At 37.0% G+C, this 19,365-nt stretch overlaps 1 protein-coding gene across 1 annotated transcript in view; it reads right to left on the reverse strand.

The window, feature by feature from the left end:
• Window positions 1-4,016: 4,016 nt before the first annotated feature.
• LOC145297779 (origin recognition complex subunit 2-like) overlaps window positions 4,017-19,365 on the reverse strand; it is a 78,279-nt gene continuing 62,930 nt past the window's right edge. Inside the window, exons 11-13 of the mRNA XM_080144034.1 lie at window positions 15,261-15,497; window positions 11,397-11,515; window positions 4,017-4,456 (exon numbers count right to left, since the gene is read on the reverse strand). Of these exons, the coding sequence (XP_080000160.1) occupies window positions 4,367-4,456; window positions 11,397-11,515; window positions 15,261-15,497 (446 nt within the window). The 3' untranslated portion in view covers window positions 4,017-4,366. The remainder of the gene's footprint in view (window positions 4,457-11,396; window positions 11,516-15,260; window positions 15,498-19,365) is intronic.

Below are 19,365 nucleotides of genomic sequence, written 5' to 3' on the forward strand. Positions count from 1 at the left end.
AATCGAAACAAAGCAATAATGTAGCATTCAAAGCTGGTGATGTTACCACTGTAACCACGTATATGAACTGATTAAAAAAAATAAAAAATAAACAAAATGTATAACAATTTATTTTTTCAATTTTGACCGTTTAAAAACTATTTCCACCGGCTAAAGACCCATAAAAAATCCAATCATTTGAGAACCCTAGCGTCTTTCTGCGACTTAGTTTTGGAAGAGATACAGTTTGAAAATATGGAGACAGACAGACAGAGTGCCTTTTATAAATTTGATTAAGCTATTTGCCCTTCGACAAAGAGAGATAGATGTTAGATGTAGGGGTTGGTTGGTTGGTTGGTTGGTGGCACGACAATAAAGAGATATCAAAGATGTCACTCACACTCGACTGCTGCCAGTTTGCTCTCTCTTCACTTCTGTTTATGTTATCAATCGACATTCCTGAGGATATAAACATTAAATATTATTACATTGCGCAATTCATAACTCCTGACCTGGAATGTAAACAGTTCTTTGTTTTCGTTTTAGTTACAATTCACGTCATTTCTATGGGACACAAGAATGTAGGTCAAAAATCCATCTGGAATGTAATTGTGTGCATAACTCTGATGAATAACACTTATTTTGGGTTTCAATCGGAAACATATCTGGTCCATCTTTAATCTTGTTTGCCAGGAAGTTGCAATGGAAATTCTCCCCGAGAAATGACAGAGCCTCAGGTTTTATTTTCGGCAACTTTTTATTCCAAAGCATTTTTTCCCATTTCAAATGTATGCGTGTGCACACCTCTGCGTCACCACATCTCCATACAACCACTATATATGATTTCCCTCACTCTCTATGCCTAAATCTAAATGTAGATTCCATGAACAAAGCCACTTTCCCAGAAATGGCTGTCTTTGAAATACTGTTCCCCTGGTCTGCTTCCCAATTGAAGACAACATAATAGCCTTCAAGTCCAATGTAAACAAGTTCTTGTTGAGCCATTACCATAAATAATCAAATTCTACCCAATTTACAACATTAACGATTACTACACTGCAACCTTACATTCATTAACCTTTATCCTTTAATGGCTTCCGGGCCTTGATAAAGTGTGACAAAAAAAAAAAAAAATGCTATATTGCATTAATATTCAATGACTGTTACAATTGGAATATGTATCTGAAAAATTGGATTTTTTTAATGAAAATCGCTCCAGACAAAACATGAAGTCACTTGATATAAAAAGCTATTAAAAAAAAAAAAAAGTTATTTTAAATATGTGTTGTATATTACCCATCCCTGCAAAGGAAATATTTCATATATATGGTTTAAATTACTTATCCTAGATAAGGTACAATTATTTGATACGTGTAATACCCGTCCTAGGGTAGGTAAAATATTCTTTTGCTTGAAAAAGCTAATGATACATAGACATTAAAAATTCCTCCATCTGAAGAATAACAAATATGTTCAAAATCAACTTCAATTTTCTCATTGTTTATACAGTCCCGAGCAACGCTGGGTAGCCCCGCTAGTCTATAATATAAATCTCACCTATGTATGTATGCATGTATGTCTGCCAAAAACCTTCTACAGAGATGTGGGATTTTCATGAGATTGGTATCGTTTCGAAGCTCGACCCCTCAGATGACAAATATCAAAGAATTGGCTAAAAACATTAATTCCTTCACCTTCAACTAGGCACTTTTCTACAAGGAGGGGGGGGGAGTCACTTTTTTCGTCAATATTTTCAAAGGTCATCCACTCTTTTCTATTGAATAAACTTTATTTAAACCTTCGCCACTTTCTGTTTGTTTTTTTTCCACGTTCTTTTCCTCCTGTGCGGTACATGTAAGAGCCTGACTGCCTACCACAACTTTTTTTTTTGCTTAACACACCTCCAAACACCTGGGCAACGCTGGGCATCCAGGCTAATAGTTAAAAAAGAAAAAAAAAAGAACGTATTTTTAATAAAAACACTATTACATAATTAGTAAAACTTCCAAAAATTACGAAACAATAATCAAATACAAAAATAACGATATCTCCATTCTGTCTTAAAGGGTAGCTGCATGTGAAATCGTGATGCAAGGGTTGCACAATCCTAACCCTAACACCTCTTCTGAATCAAGTTCAGTGGCAAGAAGTCCAGCACTACTAAAAACAATGCCAAGATAAGCAGAGAGCACATACAGCACCTCAGATCCACAAATGGTCAGTCATTTTAGTACTGACCAGGCTCCACATTGCTTAACTTTGGTGATCAAATGGGAAACAATGTGTCAACGTGAATTATGCCATACAAATAATACAAAGCAGAGAACAAAACTAATTAGAAAACAGAAAATTTTTTGGAATGCAGTTTTATGACATTTCTTCTATTGCAGCCAATTCCGAATAGCAAACTGACTTATCTCCTTATTTTTAGCTTCCGTGTTTCAAATTAGAAAATGGCAAATCAAGAATATACAAGAGAATAGCAATGTTTTTACAATTAAAAAAAAAAAATTCTGTTGCATTTCTAGCTTGGACTCTCATATATAGACCTGACAATTCTTTTATTGTTATTCTCAAAGTCAACACAGAGACGAGGGGGGGGGGCCTGATTTTGCCCGGTCATAAAATACTCTTAAGTATAATATTTTAATTTGTCCAGATTAAGCCGTGATTTTAAAAGTAAAAAAAAAAAAAAATAATAAATAAAAAAATATTTGGGTGCCATTAGCTAGAATCAAAACTGAAAGCAATACTGTAGCATTTAAAGCTGGTGATGTTACCACTGTAACCACGTATATGAACTGATTAAAAAAAATAAAAAACAAAATGTATAACAATTTTTTTTTTTTTTTTTTTTTTCAATTTTGACCGTTTAAAAACTATTTCCACCGGCTAAAGACCCATAAAAAATCCAATCATTTGAGAACCCTAGCGCCGTTTTGTGACTTAGTTTTGGAAGAGATATAGTTTGGAAATATGGACACAGACAGACAGAGTGCCTTTTATAAATTTGATTAACCTTTTTGCCCGTCGACAAAGAGAGATAGATGTTAGTTGTAAGGGTTGGTTGGTTAGTTGATGGCCCGACAAAGTTTGCTTTCTCTTCATTTCTGTTTATGTTATCAATCGACATTCCTGAGGATATAAACATTAAATATTATTACATTGCGCAATTCATAACTCCTGACCTGGAATGTAAACAGTTCTTTGTTTTCGTTTTAGTTACAATTCACGTCATTTCTATGGGACACAAGAATGTAGGTCAAAAATCCATCTGGAATGTGATTGTGTGCATAACTCTGATGAATAACACTTATTTTGGGTTTCAATCGGAAACATATCTGGTCCATCTTTAATCTTGTTTGCCAGGAAGTTGCAATGGAAATTCTCCCCGAGAAATGACAGAGCCTCGGGTTTTATTTTCGGCAACTTTTTATTCCAAAGCGTTTTTTCCCATTTCGAATGTATGCGTGTGCACACCTCTGCGTCGCCACATCTCCATACAACCACTATATATGATTTCCCTCACTCTCTGTGCCTAAATCTAAATGTAGATTCCATGAACAAAGCCACTTTCCCAGTAATGGCTGTCTTTGAAATACTGTTCCCCTGGTCTGCTTCCCAATTGAAGACAACATAATAGCGTTCAAGTCCAATGTAAACAAGTTCTTGTTGAGCCATTACCATAAATAATCAAATTCTACCCAATTTACACCATTAACGATTACTACACTACAACCTTACATTCATTAACCTTTATCCTTGAATGGCTTCCTGGCCTTGATAAAGGGTGACAAAAAAAAATATATGCAATATTGCTTTAATATTCAATGACTGTGAAAATTGGAATATGTATCTGAAAAATTGGATTTTTTTAATGAAAATCACTCCAGACAAAACATGAAGTCACTTGATATAAAAAGCTATTAAAAAAAAAAAAAAGTACCAGTGTCAAGGTCAAAAAAATAATAAAAACAAGTATTAAATCAACAAAATTATCGCCAATTAAAATAAACAAAATTTTTTTTAATTATCAATTTTTTTTTTTTTTGTAATCTTCAAGGAAGGTTCGATTCGTATAAAAAAAATATTTAATGCAAAAACAATAATGTAAAAGATTAATTCGATACAATTAGTTGAATACAAATTGCTGTTTTAACCATAACAAGGCGGTAAATTTTGGGTTCATACCTTTCCCGAGCACTTAATTGGCCAATACCATAGTCTGCAAGTGTATCCATTATGTCAATCTTACACCCCCATCCCTGATAACAGCCAATTTATATTGTTCATGATCTTCAGCCGATTTCACTATATTTTCATTTTTTTTCTCTCCAGGAATCAAACTTTTTAATTGCATTTCTCGTCTGCTACCCAACCACATTCTTTATCGGTTCTGATCTTCCTGGGAATCAAAGAAGTCCTTTAACGTAGCGCCATCCAATTGAATCAAAAGCTGTTCTGTGCCATCATATGACTGAAAAAGAAAAAAGAGAAAACATAAAATAAACATCATACTGTGCAGAATAGAATACCACCCACAGGATGGAACGAGAAATTTATCGCCCTAAAGAAAATAACATTACAGCTTTATTTTAAAGCTGACAGCTATTCAATGTAGCCGCCTTCAGCCTCAATCGCCACCTCAATACAGGTCTGGTCCTGGATATGACCTTAAACTATATCTGATGGTGAGATTCCAGCTTGCGGGCTTTGGGGAATATGGAGCCACCCCTTAATTGCCATTGCTCCCAGCAGGTCCACTCTGACCCAGAGTGGTAGTACCTGTTAGGAACACAACTATGGGTTAAATAGAAACCAATTTAAAAAAATTAAAAAAAAAAAAAAATTCTATTAAAAACTATCTTCAAAATATTTGGATTCGGCATTAAATAACCTGAAAAGGGTTGATATGCCATAAAACAAAAACAAACACCAAATCGATACGGGTCCGGAACTGAGAACATGTCTTTTCTACAAGCGCCAGCAGAAGCTCAACGGATACTCGGCAGATGGCAGCAATTAAGCTGGTTTTCTTGTTGTGGGAGGTCACGTTGGTGATGTTCTTGGCGGATAGACGAAGTAGTCCAGCAGGTTCAGGTCAGGGGAGGAGCAGTAAGAGAAGGGTACAAAGTCGTAGGACTCCTTCTGAAGCCAAGCCTATGTCTCTTTGGACTTGTGGGCCGGTATTGAGTCCTGCTGTCACCACACTCTTCAGCACATCCAGGTACACTTTGGTGTTGACTTTCAGGCCGACTTCAAAGACGTGAAGTGACCTGATACAGTCCTGACTGGAAACCACACCAAAGTTCATCACCGTGGGCGAAAATTTTTGTTTCATCACCCTTGGTACGTCCTTATTATTCGTGGCAATCCAGCAATGTATTTTGAAGGTGCTGGCAATGGTCCTGTTGTCATAACTTGGATCGGTAGAGAGCACGTATTGTACAGCAGTGCATCTCAGATCTCGCTCATTGAACATTGTGTCGCTTTTAGACAGGATAGAAGGCTCCTATCACTCTTGGGATTTGTACACAACTGGCCAACTAGTAGATGGTCTTCAACAAAAAATGAAAACTGGTTTTCATCAAATGGAAATGGAATCATGTAGTCTTTTCTATGGCGACAATTTTATCGTTCCACCCTAAGACAAAAATAAGGAAAAATATGTATGATGTACATATTTATGATATAAAAATATATCATATTCCAAAAATCATATAAATTGATCAAGTACTTATATTAGTGCAACTTTACTACAGTGTGACCTCCGATCCAATCGTGTATTTTCGAAAAAACACATTTCAGGGGAAAATATTACATATTCAGGTTTCGAGTCTAAATTAGTATAAATTTTTAAAATTACGAAAAAATAGTCCAGTAAATGTGCTAGAGCTGATTTCCGGAAAAAAATCTGTAGTATATCAATAAAAAAACAAGATGGCCGACCTGAAAAACTGTCATCGGATTCTGTGCAAAGCAGCTTAAATAGTAAAATGCAGTTATCTCCCCTTGATTTTAATCTTTTAAGGGTTAATTTACATGAAAGATCACAACTTCAAAAAATTGTGTTTTTACTTATAATTATTTTCCTATTGGACCATTTTGGGGAATTTATCCTAATTTCAGCAGGATATGTAAGTACGTAATGTTTTTCTCTGAAATGTATTTTTTTTTTCAAGGCATACACCATAGTAAAGTTGCAGCGTTTTATTTTTATAAAGAAAATCATTTTTAAGCGAATTTTAGTTTTTCCAATGTTGCCATGTTAAAAATGTTTGAATTATTCGGAGTTATCTCCCTTCGTTTTCAAGAAGGCATTACATTGTCATTGTTTGGCCATAAAATTTGACTTGATCAACATCATGATTTTTGGTGTACAATATTTTCTTTCCTTCACGGGTACATGCGTCATACAGATTTTTCTTTTCTTTTTTCTTTTAACTGTGGAGAGAATACTGAACAAGAGTAATGTCGCAGAAACAAACAAACAAACAAAAAAAACGAAAGAACTAAAAATCTGGGTCAGCATTTTTTCCTTTTTATCACAGTACATGTTACAATATTTTTGCAGTATAATGGGTTATGATCTCGCACAGTCGGGAGATTCTATTTATAAACAATGATGCTAGGAACAGATGAATCGAATTAATTCACGTTCTGCTACCGACCAATCAGAAACTAGAATTGCTCCATAAATATTAAACCTTTCTGTAGCAATTTCGCATATGTTTTCTTTGTGTCAACATTGGAAGAATCTTTTGCTCTGTGGATTTCAACTCAAGAACTGTCTACTGCGAACCAGTCACCTCCCAGGACTTGTGTAGAATAACAAACCATCAGAAACTGTTCTGTCTACTGCGAACCAGTCACCTCCCAGGATTTGTGTAGATTTGGTTGGTTGGTTGTTTTTGTGTTACAGCATATCAACCCTTTTCAGATTATTTAATGGCGAATCCAAAGATTTGGAAGAAAAATTTTTTTAATAGAATATATTTGTTGTTTTCATGTCGGTTTCTATTTAACCCATAGTTGAGACCCTAACAGGTACTACCACTCCGGGTCAGAGTGGACTTGGGAGCAATGGTAATTAAAGGGTGGCTCCACACTCCCCAAAGCCCACAAGCTGGGGCCTCACCACTGGATATAGTTTAAGGTCATATCCAGGACCCCCATTGAGGCACTTTTACCCTCTGCAGGGGGGCAGTCGGCGTATTCCAATGCCCCATCGACAGGGCCAGGATTTGTGTAGAACAACGAAACTAAACATGGCTTCTAGAGTACATTTATTACCAGTATTTTCCAAACAATAATTTTTCTAACTAGTCATTTTCTCTGCGATAAGATTAACAAAACCCCTGTCATCCCAACACCAGCTTAAAAGTCTCTCACCACCACCATGGGGCCACATGTCCAGTTTGCTCAGTTCGCGTTTTTCTTTCTCCTTAATCCATGCGAGTCATTTCTCACCTAAAATTTTACACATGAACTTTACTTGTTATCGTTTTTCTTTTTCTTAATAACTAGCGGGAGGGTATCCGGCGTTGCCCGGGTATTTGTAGGTGTGTGTATGAGGGGGGGGGGGGGGGGGGGGGTAACTAATAATCCTGATTAAATATTATAAAAAAGACGATGTAAAAAAAAAAAATCCAAAACGGAAAAAAATGGCATAAATAAACCTGTGTATGGGGGGGAAGGGGGGGGGGGGGGTAAACTAAAGAATAAGCGAAGTAATAAAAAAAAAAAAAACGTTTGGTCGGGAGGAGGGATTGAACCCGGAAGCTTTGACGCGGAGGTGGAAACCAATACCAATACTTAACGGTCTCGACCACGAGTGAGAGTAATTGATCAACGTGTTAAGTTAAAGCTTATTAAGCTAAAAGAGGTTTGATTGACAGGACGACGCTAAATGAGGTCATCGCGCGATCGTTATTTTTAGTTTTCACTTCACCCCAGATGATGGTGGGAAGGGGGGGGAAAGCAGAGCAAAAGCCGAGAACACGTTTTTCACTGTATTTATACTCAAATGCAGGACGAACCGGGGACAAAGCGAAACAGCGCGAATCTCAGAAAAGTCGACGTAAATAAATCTAGAGACGACCCGCGTTCCCAAATCGTACATATTATGATATAGGACCCATATAAACAGTTGTAAGCGATAGTAACGACCCCGGGAGCGTGTGCTCGAAAAGCTTTTTGAAGACATACGCGAAATGGTTACACACATTTTGCCTTTTATATATATAGATTATATATATTCACAACTAGAAATACGAAAGTAGGTTTAAGGCTCTTAAAATTCGTACTAGAATTGTCTGCAAAGACCCTTGGCGCAGTGGTTAGAGTACTAGGAAAAATCAATTCTCCTGAAGGTTCAATCCTCAGTGTGGGCGACCGAAATATACATTTGCAAATTACTTAGGACCTCTAACAAAACGGAACAAAAGCACGCTACCCCCGTGAAGTAAATAAAGGGATCCTCTCGAAATTCTGTCCAAATTCCTGAGTTCGATAGAAACATTCTAGAGTTCGAGAAGATATACTTGAAGAAGGTCGGAGGTTATATCTTTTTTTCTTTACTTCTCGACCACAGTGCTATCGTTTTTCTTTTTCTTCTCACGCAAGTCAGCGCACACTTCCTAATACATGCTTTTTCAGCTACTGCTGCTAATAATAGCCAGCTATCCTACAGCTGCTGTTGATATTTTCCTACACACGCATACACACTCTATTACACAAGCAGTGAATATTCAAATGAATAAAATAGCAGGAAGTCCGATAATAGATCATCTCAAAAGTTATAGGGTGATATACTAAACGTTAACTTGCCAAGTCTGCTGCAAAGAAGTCTACAATGCTAGAAAACTATTTACAGCCGAAAACTAGTCCGGCATTGTCCGGTCGTAAAAAAAAAAGCGAAACTGAAAGCAAAAACAGAAAGAAAATGCTTTATAGTGGATGTGAACTTGCAAAAGTTAAGCTCGGAAGTGAACACGTTATCGATTGGACTTTGACAACACAGACGTTATGACATTGCAAATTTAGCTTTTTAAAATGAAACAACGAATCACACAATTAACAAACAGCGTCAAAACCAAGGGTTTTACCTGACCCCACTTCAAACAAAATAACATTTCTAAATGAAATAACTGACGATTTTTTTTTTCTAATTTTTCGATATTATCTGTCCGAGAGATCGTTTTTTTTCAAATGATACCAGGTTCATGCCTGTTCGATGTGGATGACAAAGTCACAATTTGCTTCCCGTTCTCTTTATCATTGTTTTATTTGTCATTTATTTATTTATTTTTTTTCACACAGGCATCACCACATTATCAAGGCCAAGAACATTGTGTTTTTATCCAATCCAAACACTTATCCAAGATGGCCACGCCCATGATGGAGAAAATATCTACCATGTGTGCCGTCATTAATATATTTATAAAATGGAAATATCTAATATCCTAATTTTATAACATTATAATGTAATATACAAGAGAAGAATAAACTGTTTATCTTCGACAAATTGTGAATCAAACTGCTTGGCCTGTATTAAATCTCGAACCATATGAACCGCCATGATTCAAGGCGTACTGTAAATCGGGGAAGAATCAAGCTCAATCAGATCAAGGTGAAGAAGAAAACAACAACAATCCATACATACATACACACACACACATAGATACATCCATACACATATCCATACACACATACATACACACACCCATCCATCCATACATACACACACATATCCATACATACATACACACATACATACGTAAATGATATTGCTTTCTGTTTGGCCTTGTTTTACAGCACATCAATCCACAGGGTCCAAAAAACAGTCTCCAATTTAAAAAGTTCCGTACTATCAACTATGCCTGCTTTACAAATACTTTAATGAAATGTGTTTGGATGACCCGACAGAATTTGTACCCCTTGAGAAGACCAAACCCCCACCCTTTCACTATGCATGCAGCAGCCTTGCTGTTTTAACAGCATCTGTGACTACAGTTCTCCAAATTGTACAGCCGTGGCATTCTCGAGAAGACAAGTAATAATGGTAGCTTCTCGTTGCTTTTTGTCTTAATTTGAGGATGTACCTCTCTCCCCCATGAGTTAAACTGGAAATTTCTACAATTTGGTTTGGTTTAGTTTGAGTTGGTTGTTTTACGACATATCAAACACTCTGGAATAAAAAGTTGCCGAAAATAAAGCCCGAGGTTCTGTTGTTCTTGGGGAGAATCTCCATTGCAACTTTACCGTTAAGACAATACCAAGCATGGACCAGATATGTTCCCTGATTGGCCAGATGCTAAACCCCCAAATAAATGTTATTCGTCTTTTGTGTTGTAAATGTATTTATGTATATTATTGTTCCGTCACGAACTGTATTTAGATGTGCATACATACACAACAAACTTTAGATAGGTTTGGTTGTTTTGTTTTACGGCATATCAACCCTTTTCGGGTTATTTTATGTCGAATCCAATTATTTTGAAACAGTTTTTATGCTTCAAGTTCTTTATATCTTTAAATGTTTATTTGTAGAGTTTGGTTTCGTTGTTTTACGGAATATCAACCCTTTTCAGGTTATTTAAATATTTAAAGCCGAATCTAGTTATGTTGAATCCAATTATTTTGGAGAAGGTTTTTATTCTTCAAGCTTTTTGTATCTTCAATCGATAGTTTGTAGTGTTTGGTTTGGTTGTTTTATAGAGGATTTTATCGTTTTTGTTCCTTGCCCTGCAGAACATGAATGAGTTTTTATTATTTTGTATTAAGTATATTTTATTGGTCCACCGACTTAGTCGAATTTGGACCTCAGAATTCTTCCTCCTCCGCTCCTCTGCTCAAAAATTACTCCTATTTTTGTGAAATTTTGCATGAGGTAATAACTACCCAAGGGAGGAAATGTAACATTTTCGGAGCTTTGATAAAAATTCTGGTTACGTCCCCAGAGGGTCAAAAGGGATCAAAATCGCAACAAAAAAAATAACACTTTTGAGGACATAGAATCTTTTCCGAGCATTAGATTTTGCTGAAAATTACCCAAAAGCAAAACCTCTGGAAACATAATTGTTGTGGAGACGCCCACTAATTAGCATACGTGGGTGAACAAGATATAGATAAAGGTATCAAGTCAGCAAGACTGGGGAGCTGTGTTCGAACGCCGGATAGGCAAGACGTATGTGCCGGTTGCTCCATGAAAGACTTTAACACGCCCTCTACCGGACAATCTTCCAACTGCAGTACAACTGCACCTTTGTAAATATGTATTATCTTTTCGTCTTAATAGATTTGTTTTACCTTTACTTTCTGCGTTCGTGTTGTTATTGATAGAGACACAACAGTTATATACTTAATAAATAAAAAAAATTAAACTTGAACATTTTTAAGCTTAAAATTCAGCTTACCTTCTTGGAACGAATCAATTTGTGATCTTTGAATTCGGTCAGCTGCGATCGTAGAGCAACATCACTGTTCACCAAGAACGATTCCCTACATTTTCGATAGAGTTCTTGGAATGAGATTCCTGAAATTAAATCAATATCCTTTAAGATTATCGAAAAAATTCAAATAAAAAAATTATTTTTTTTTAATATTTAACATGGATCCTTCTAATCTCATTTTTCTTTGTTTTTTAAATGAATAAGTACAAAAGTCTTCCTATCCATCGCAACCATTATCAAAACACCTTATCTAATTCTGATTGCAACATATGTTGTAATACCAAATCTATAGTAATCTACAAATACCCTTAGTTTATCTTAATTTGCATATTTATTTTATAAAGAGCATCTAAGCAATTAATATTCTGTAATATACAATTGTAATTTTGCTTTGTAATGTTCTACAAGTTTTATTGATAATAAAAACAACTGATGTTGGTGGAATGCTGAGAACAGATACTACACTTTGACTAAGCCAAGAAAACATTTTTGGATTATTCAACAATTATAAGTACATAAATAAAAATATTAAAAAAAAATTTTTTTAAAAAAGTCAGTTTTTTTTTGTTTTTTTTTTAAATTTATGGTATTTAAAAAAAAAAAAAAAATTATCGATAAAGGGAGCCAACTCTTTGTTAGCAACAATGTGAATTTTATTTACTTCTGATCTGAAGAAATATATAAAATTCAGATTTTTTTGCTAACAATTCAAATTTAAAATTCAAATTTTTACATCAAAATTTGACAAGGTTAAAAAGCAAGGTACAATCAAGCCAGTGCCCCTAAAGCGGGAGCACTCTTGCCTATTAAAAATTGCCTGTGCAGCTCCATCAGCATTCCCTGGTCAGGGAGCACAAAGCAATAAACTTACTGTCCTGAAAGACGGGAGGCAATGGCCTGGAAGGGCAGATCGCCACAAGACGTCAGCTATTTCAATAATGGTTTCAAACAAAATTGGAATTATAACCATTTTATGAATTAAACTTTCCGACATGAATTAAACGTATTGTGCATTTGTACAAGATGGCCACGATGACTATACAATAAAGCAATCTCCACGTGTAAACTCAATATCAATATATTTGGTTTCTCTTGTTTGAATTTTATCACTTTGTTTTTCGTGGGGATGGGGCATTCTACCAGATGCCAAACATTCTCATTTTTACTTATATATTTTTTTTTTCAGATAAATGCTTAAGAATCTCTAAATAAACGATACAGTTTAATCTTCACATACATTTGATTGACCCTATATATATATATATATATATATATATATATATATATAAAACTAGATTTATATACATCTATGAGAGTATATATAGTCTTATGTGTAACACATTTGCTTTAATTTTCTTATCACTTGGTTTTTGCTGGGGATGGGGCATTCTACCGTATGCCAAATATTTTCCCATTAGTTTAGTTACTCCAACCGAAAGATCTTTTTTAAGATTCTAACCGTCCCTTTAAGTGCTATTGTTTGTATTTCGTTTGCACTTGGTTCACCAAGTATATTTCCTCTTTGTTTTTCTTAACTATTTCCTATCCCTTTGTCTATTGTAGGATATTTCCGATTTCTTTGTTTACTCTAAGCTATTTCCTATCCCTTTGTCTATTATAGGATATTTCCGATTTCTTTGTCTATTCCCCCCTCTAAGCACTTAGTGGCTCAAATCCACCCCAGGGCCACTTTATAGTATCACACCATATAACATGAGTATATAAAATATTCTGCAGCGTTTTTACATGTTCGGATAATAAAAACGTTTGGGTGCATATAACGTCTTGTTTGTGACTGTATGTGTGTGTGGGAGGGGGGTTTACAAACATACCTTTCGTCATCATCTCATCTCTTTTTCTTCTTAACAACATCGGACAAACTTGATGATTTCATAATCTTTTTATTCTCAATTATTCTGTCGGAGTTGCAATTTCACTGTTGTCTAACTCTTTATCCTCCCCCCCAACGTGTATTCAGTGGATTATCTCATTCCATGTCCGGTCCAGTCAAATGTGAATACTCGACTGTGTTCCAACTAAAACTCCATGTCTATATCTAAAACTATTTTCCTAATTTACTAGCCTGGGTGTTTGGAGGTGTGTGTTGAGCAGGAAAAAAAAAAAAAAGTGGTAGTATGCAGGTAGGCTTGAACCCGTGACGCGAAGGCGAAAAAGAAAGTGAAAGAAAACCTGACGTCTTACCGCTACTCCATGGCGCGACCAGAAGTTCAGAACGTTGAAATTAGTAAAGTCATTCCAACCGTTACAATGACTTGCAAAAATGGCAACAACAAAAAAAAAAAAGAAAAAAGACAGCTGAAGGAATTAATGTTTTTAGCCAATTTTTTCAATTTTTGTTGTTCGAAGGGCTAAGCTTTAAAACGATATCGATCTCATGAAAATCCATCGCCTATGTCGAAAGTTTTAGGCAGACAAACATACATAGATTTAAACAGACAGGTGAGATATATATAATAGATTACATTATCATTAGGGCTATGACAAGAGAACATTCTTTCCATTATTTTGACTTTTGAGTATCAGTTAATATGGTTTTACATAGAGTGATGTGCATCTCAATTGATTAGCTGTGTTCGATATATACTCAAGAACTAAAACAATAAGAATATTTTCGTCATTGTAGAAATTTTATTTTTATTTTTCTTTATTTACCTCCCCTTCCTTTCCCCCCTCTAATTGGTGTATTTTCTTCTCTCTTTCTCCCCTACTTTTCTCCCCCTCTCTCGGTGAATCTGGTGCTGTGTCTCGCGATAGCCGATAAAAGGAAGAAGAAAAAAAACACAATAGACTGGCAGAAGAGGAGGAAAACGCCAGAGCGGTGTTAGTTTTTTTTTGAAAACGCCAGAGTGGTGTTAGAAACGCCAGAGCGGTGTTAGAAATGCCAGAGCAGTGTTGCGACTTTGGAATTACGACAGAGTAGTTTTGCGGCCTCTGCTTTACACCAGAACGGTGTTGCGACCTTTGAACTAAAGCACCAGAACGGTTTTGCAAACTTTGATATACCAAAAGAAAAAAAAAGCAAGTAAAAAGTATATTTGTTATAAGTGTTCTTTATGAACCGCCAGAGGGACAGATTTGGCAGCCCAGCCGAACTATACATTTCCTTCCTTTCCTATTTTTCTTTCTGATAAAATTTATACCGGTTTACCTTGGCCTTCTTTTTTTTTTTTTGTGATTAAATTTCTTTAGAACACTTAGTCTCGTGCAACGGGATAAAATTCGTTGAACGTGACGATAAAATTCCCTTATTATCACCTGATGGTTTACACATAATCCATCAGTTATTATTCCAAAATTCCAAAACTGGCCTCTGGATTCAAATTCCTCTTCCAACTGAAAACATTCCATTCTATCAAGTTAACATGCCTAAGTTATTGTTTATAAATATGTCATTCTACAATTTTAGGTGACATTCCATTTAGACCTACGAAACACAATCATAATAATCGACTAGTTTATTTTTCAGCATTGCCCGAAACCAACACCAACCCTGCAATGAAGAAATGAAACCAACACCAACCCTGCCATGAAGAAATGAAACCAACACCAACCCTGCCATGAAGAAATGAAACCAACACCAACCCTGCCATGAAGAAATGAAACCAACACCAACCCTGCCATGAAGAAATGAAACCAACACCAACCCTGCCATGAAGAAATGAAACCAACACCAACCCTGCCATGAAGAAATGAAACCAACACCAACCCTGCCATGAAGAAGTGAAACCAACACCAACCCTGCCATGAAGAAATGAAACCAACACCAACCCTGCCATGAAGAAATGAAAGGATTAAAACCGTTCTTACCTCCAAAAGTGTGAGCATTGTCTTGATTTTCCAGTTGGTAACGAGCAAGCAGCATGAAGATTCCTTTCGCATTCGACGTCAAACTGCGCATGATGTGAGTGAGAGAGCTGAGGGCCAAGTTGCCAGACTGTTGAACCATTAACGAGTTTTCAAACGACGTCTCTTCCTGATACGGCATGTACGTGGTCACTTGACACCAGAGCCAATTAAACCGCATACACCGACTATGGTCCCAAACTAAAAGATTTGGAAAGGGAAAAAATAAGTTTTTTTTTTTTTTTCAAACAAATAAATAAAAACAAAGTTTTATATTTTTACTAGTTGGGGAGGGAAGTGACAGGGGTCAAGGGGTTAATGTCACTGACTGATAACCTGGGTGTCCCAAGATCGAATCCAGTTCGTTCCACAATAAGCACTTTCACTTTGGATGTTGGCAATCTTCGTGTGATCTCTCCTGCAAGTAACGTACTTTGGGGTAATTGCGCCAACTAAAAAAAAAAAAAAAGTGCTATTTATATGCGTTAGTTGGCTGTTTTTGTTTTTCACATCATTTAATAGAGTATATTTGTTGTTTTCACGTCGGTTTCTATTTAACCTATAGTTGGGACCCTAACAGGTTCTACCACTCTGGGTCAGAGTGGACCTGGGAGCAATGGTAATTAAAGGGTGGCTCCACACTCTCCAAAACCCACAAGCTGGGGCCTCACCACTGGATATAGTTTAAGGTCATATCCAGGACCCCCATTGAGGGACTTTTACCCTCTGCAGGGGGGCAGTCGGCGTATTCTAATGCCCCACCGACAGGGCCAGGATTTGTGTAGAACAACGAACAACGAAATTGTTCTGAAACTAAACATGGCTTCTAGAGTACATTTATTACTAGTATTTTCCAAACAATAATTTTTCTAACTAGTCATTTTCTCTGCGATAAAATTAACAAAACCCCTGTCATCCCAACACCAGCTTAAAAGTCTCTCACCACCACCATGGGGCTACATGTCCAGTTTGCTCAGTTCGCGTCTTTCTTTCTCCTTAATCCATGCCTACTGTAGCCTACACATTATTTCATGGTTCTTACCCCACCGCAATGCTTAAATGCCGCCCTGTGCTCCAGCTGAACAGACCAAATCTGCGATGATATGCATTCATATTAGACGCTCTGCATAGGGTGTTTGCTCAGAAATGTACTGGCAATCTCCTTTCACATTATGTTCTGCAATCCTGAACCTGCTGCCTCAGAATTGTATGAATGAACATGTATCACTGTGACAGTTCGGAGTTCTGTATTGGCTAACAAACTATTTACAATGCCTCCCCACAGGACAGAGTTAGACACCAGGGTCGTTTTTTAACGTGAAGAAAAGGTACAAAAATAAAAAATTGTCTCAGTCGTGAAGGACTGCTCCTTCACCGAAAGAGAACAAGAAATGGAAGTGCAGCATCTTAAGAACAGATGGTGTTTATTTGCTCCCCCACTGAGCAAATTAGGCACAAGGCCGATTTTTAATGTGAGGAGTGAAGGGAGGGGGAAGGGAAAAAGGGGACCAGCTCCCGAGAGATTGGAAATGGGAGCTGGTTAAAGGTCAGGCATGTGGGGTTGCCCCCACATCTGGTCCTTGCTAGTCATAGCTTGCAGTATCTGCGGGAACAGATGGTATTTATTTGCTCCCCCACTGAGCAAATTAGGCACAAGGCCGTTTTTAATGTGAGGTAAAAACCAGCTCCCCTAAAAGTAGGCAAAAAGGGGGCACTCTGGTTACCAAAAATAATAATTGTCCCAGTATAGAGGGTTTTTATTTAAATGCTGCCCACATCAGCATTATGTGGCACAAGGCCGGAAAGTGGGAACCCCGCAGGCTCCCCTAAAGGAGGGGCACTCCTGCAATTTTAAAAATTGCCTTAGTAACCCCGTCGGCATTCCCCGGTCGGGGCGCCTCAGGCAGCAAGCAATAAACTTGCCCCACCAGAAAGCCCGGTGGCAAGGCCTGGGAGGGTGGACCTCCTAGGTATTACCCAGGCGGTTCCCAGTATAGAGGGTTTCCCCTCCATTGACTGGTACAAATTATCTTAAGTGCAGTATCTGCCAGAACAGATACTACACTTTGATCTTGACCAAAAGGCTAACAATCATGATGTTCCTACGTTTTATGCATTTCTAATCAGCAATAGACAGAGGCTACTAAGCTAACAGCTTTATGACCATGGCTTGATAAAGGGGGGAAAAAAAAACCCAAAAAAGACAGATTTTTTTTTATATCTCCAAGAGGAAAAATAATACTTAAAAATAAATCTCTTACAAGAAAGAAAAGAAAAAAAAGTTGATCAAGTTGAAAGCTTGTTTCGTAATATTAAAAGGTAAACAAAATGTTTCTTTTAAAAGAAAAAAAAAAAAAAAGCACATATTTTTGGTTTTCTTAAATTTCAAATTTTTACATTTGGAACTTTTTTGATGGGTAGATACAAATCAATCTAATTATGGCTTTTTTAATTTTTTTACAAAGGAATCACCACTTATCAAGACTAAGAAGCCACTTGAGGATAAGGGTTAAAGAGCGTACAGTAGTCAAAAGGACAATATCATAGTAATCGTTAGAAGTGTAAATTTGGTAAATTGTATTACTTAAGGGAAACGGCTCATCAAGAACTTGTTTACATTGGACTTGAAGACAACCATATTGTAGTCAGCTGGAAAGTCGGTAAACGGAAGAGAGTTCCACAGGTGTGCAGTTCTAAGAACGCTTTGTTCATGGGATCTATGTTTAGGTTTAGGCACAGATAAAGAGTGGGGGAAATTATTGATAATGTTTACAGCCAAACAAGTGCTTCTCGTGATTGTTTGGCAAGGGGGGGGCATAGATTGGAGCTCAGACGAGCATTTTCCATGAAAATAACGATAAAACAGAGACAGGCTCGCAACGTCTCTTCTGTGAGAAAGAGGTTGCAGGGAAGAGAAAAGGGCATCCCCCACTAGGCTACGAAGTCTATTCTGAATTCTGTCAAGGCAGGATAATGTCTTCCTAGCAGCTCCTGTCCAGATGCAACAGCAATACTCCATCCTTGGACGTACCTGGTTCTTATATATGTAGAGAATTGCATCAGCAGTGAGATATCTACTGGATCGATAGAAGAATCCCATCATTTTTCCAGCAACCATGGCAACGGATTTGATGTACGTATTCCATTTTAGATCAGGTGTAAAGGTCAAGCCCAGAAGCTTGTCAAAACATGGAGCCTCCCCAAGCAAAGAGCCATTCATTTCAGTTGATGCCAGATGGAGATCAGAACGTTGATAATGCAAAGATAGAAGCTTAGTTTTAGATGTATCAAAAGTAATCAGCCACTTTTTCCCCATTGTATCACATGCTCAAGATCAGAGGAGAGAGAACCAGAGAGAACTTGGTCGTTTACGGTTTTTGATGTACTGCCATAGATGGTAGTGTCATCAGCATAAATGTCTATGAATGATGTAAGGATGTGATTTGGAAGATCATTGATGTAGTTCAGGTAGTGAGTTGGGCCCAGGATGGAACCCCGAGGGACTCCAGCATTAATGCTATAAGCTTCTGATTTCTGTCCATCAACCACTACTCTTTTTTACTGTCCTCCTAGGTTTTACCTTCTCTGTCCAGAGGTATCCTGAGGCAATTTTTTGTAGGCCAGAGTGCACTTATTCTAGTGTACTGGATTTTCAATACCGCACATGACCCTCTGCCGAACATACTGACAAGGTTGGTTGGTTGTTTTTGTTTTACGGCATATCAACCTTTTTCAGGTTATTTAATGCTGAATCTAGTTATTTTGAGGAACGATTTTTAATGGAGTATATATATATATATATATATATATATTTTTTTTAGTCAGATTCTATTTAACCCATAGTTGGGACCCTAACAGGTACTACCACTCCGGGTCAGAGTGGACCTGGGAGCAATGGCAATTAAAGGGTGGCTCCACACTCCCTAAGGCCCACAAGGTGGGGCCTCACCATCGGATACAGTTTTAGGTCATATCCAGGACCTACTAACAAGGAGATAAATTAATTTTTTTTTTTTTGTTGTTGTTGTTGTTTACTTGCCTCCCCATGAGGGCAGAGTTAGATATGAGG

The sequence above is a fragment of the Euprymna scolopes genome, chromosome 18 (genome assembly GCF_053919585.1).
Source record: "Euprymna scolopes isolate OS-2025 chromosome 18, ASM5391958v1, whole genome shotgun sequence".
Lineage (NCBI taxonomy): Eukaryota > Metazoa > Mollusca > Cephalopoda > Sepiida > Sepiolidae > Euprymna > Euprymna scolopes.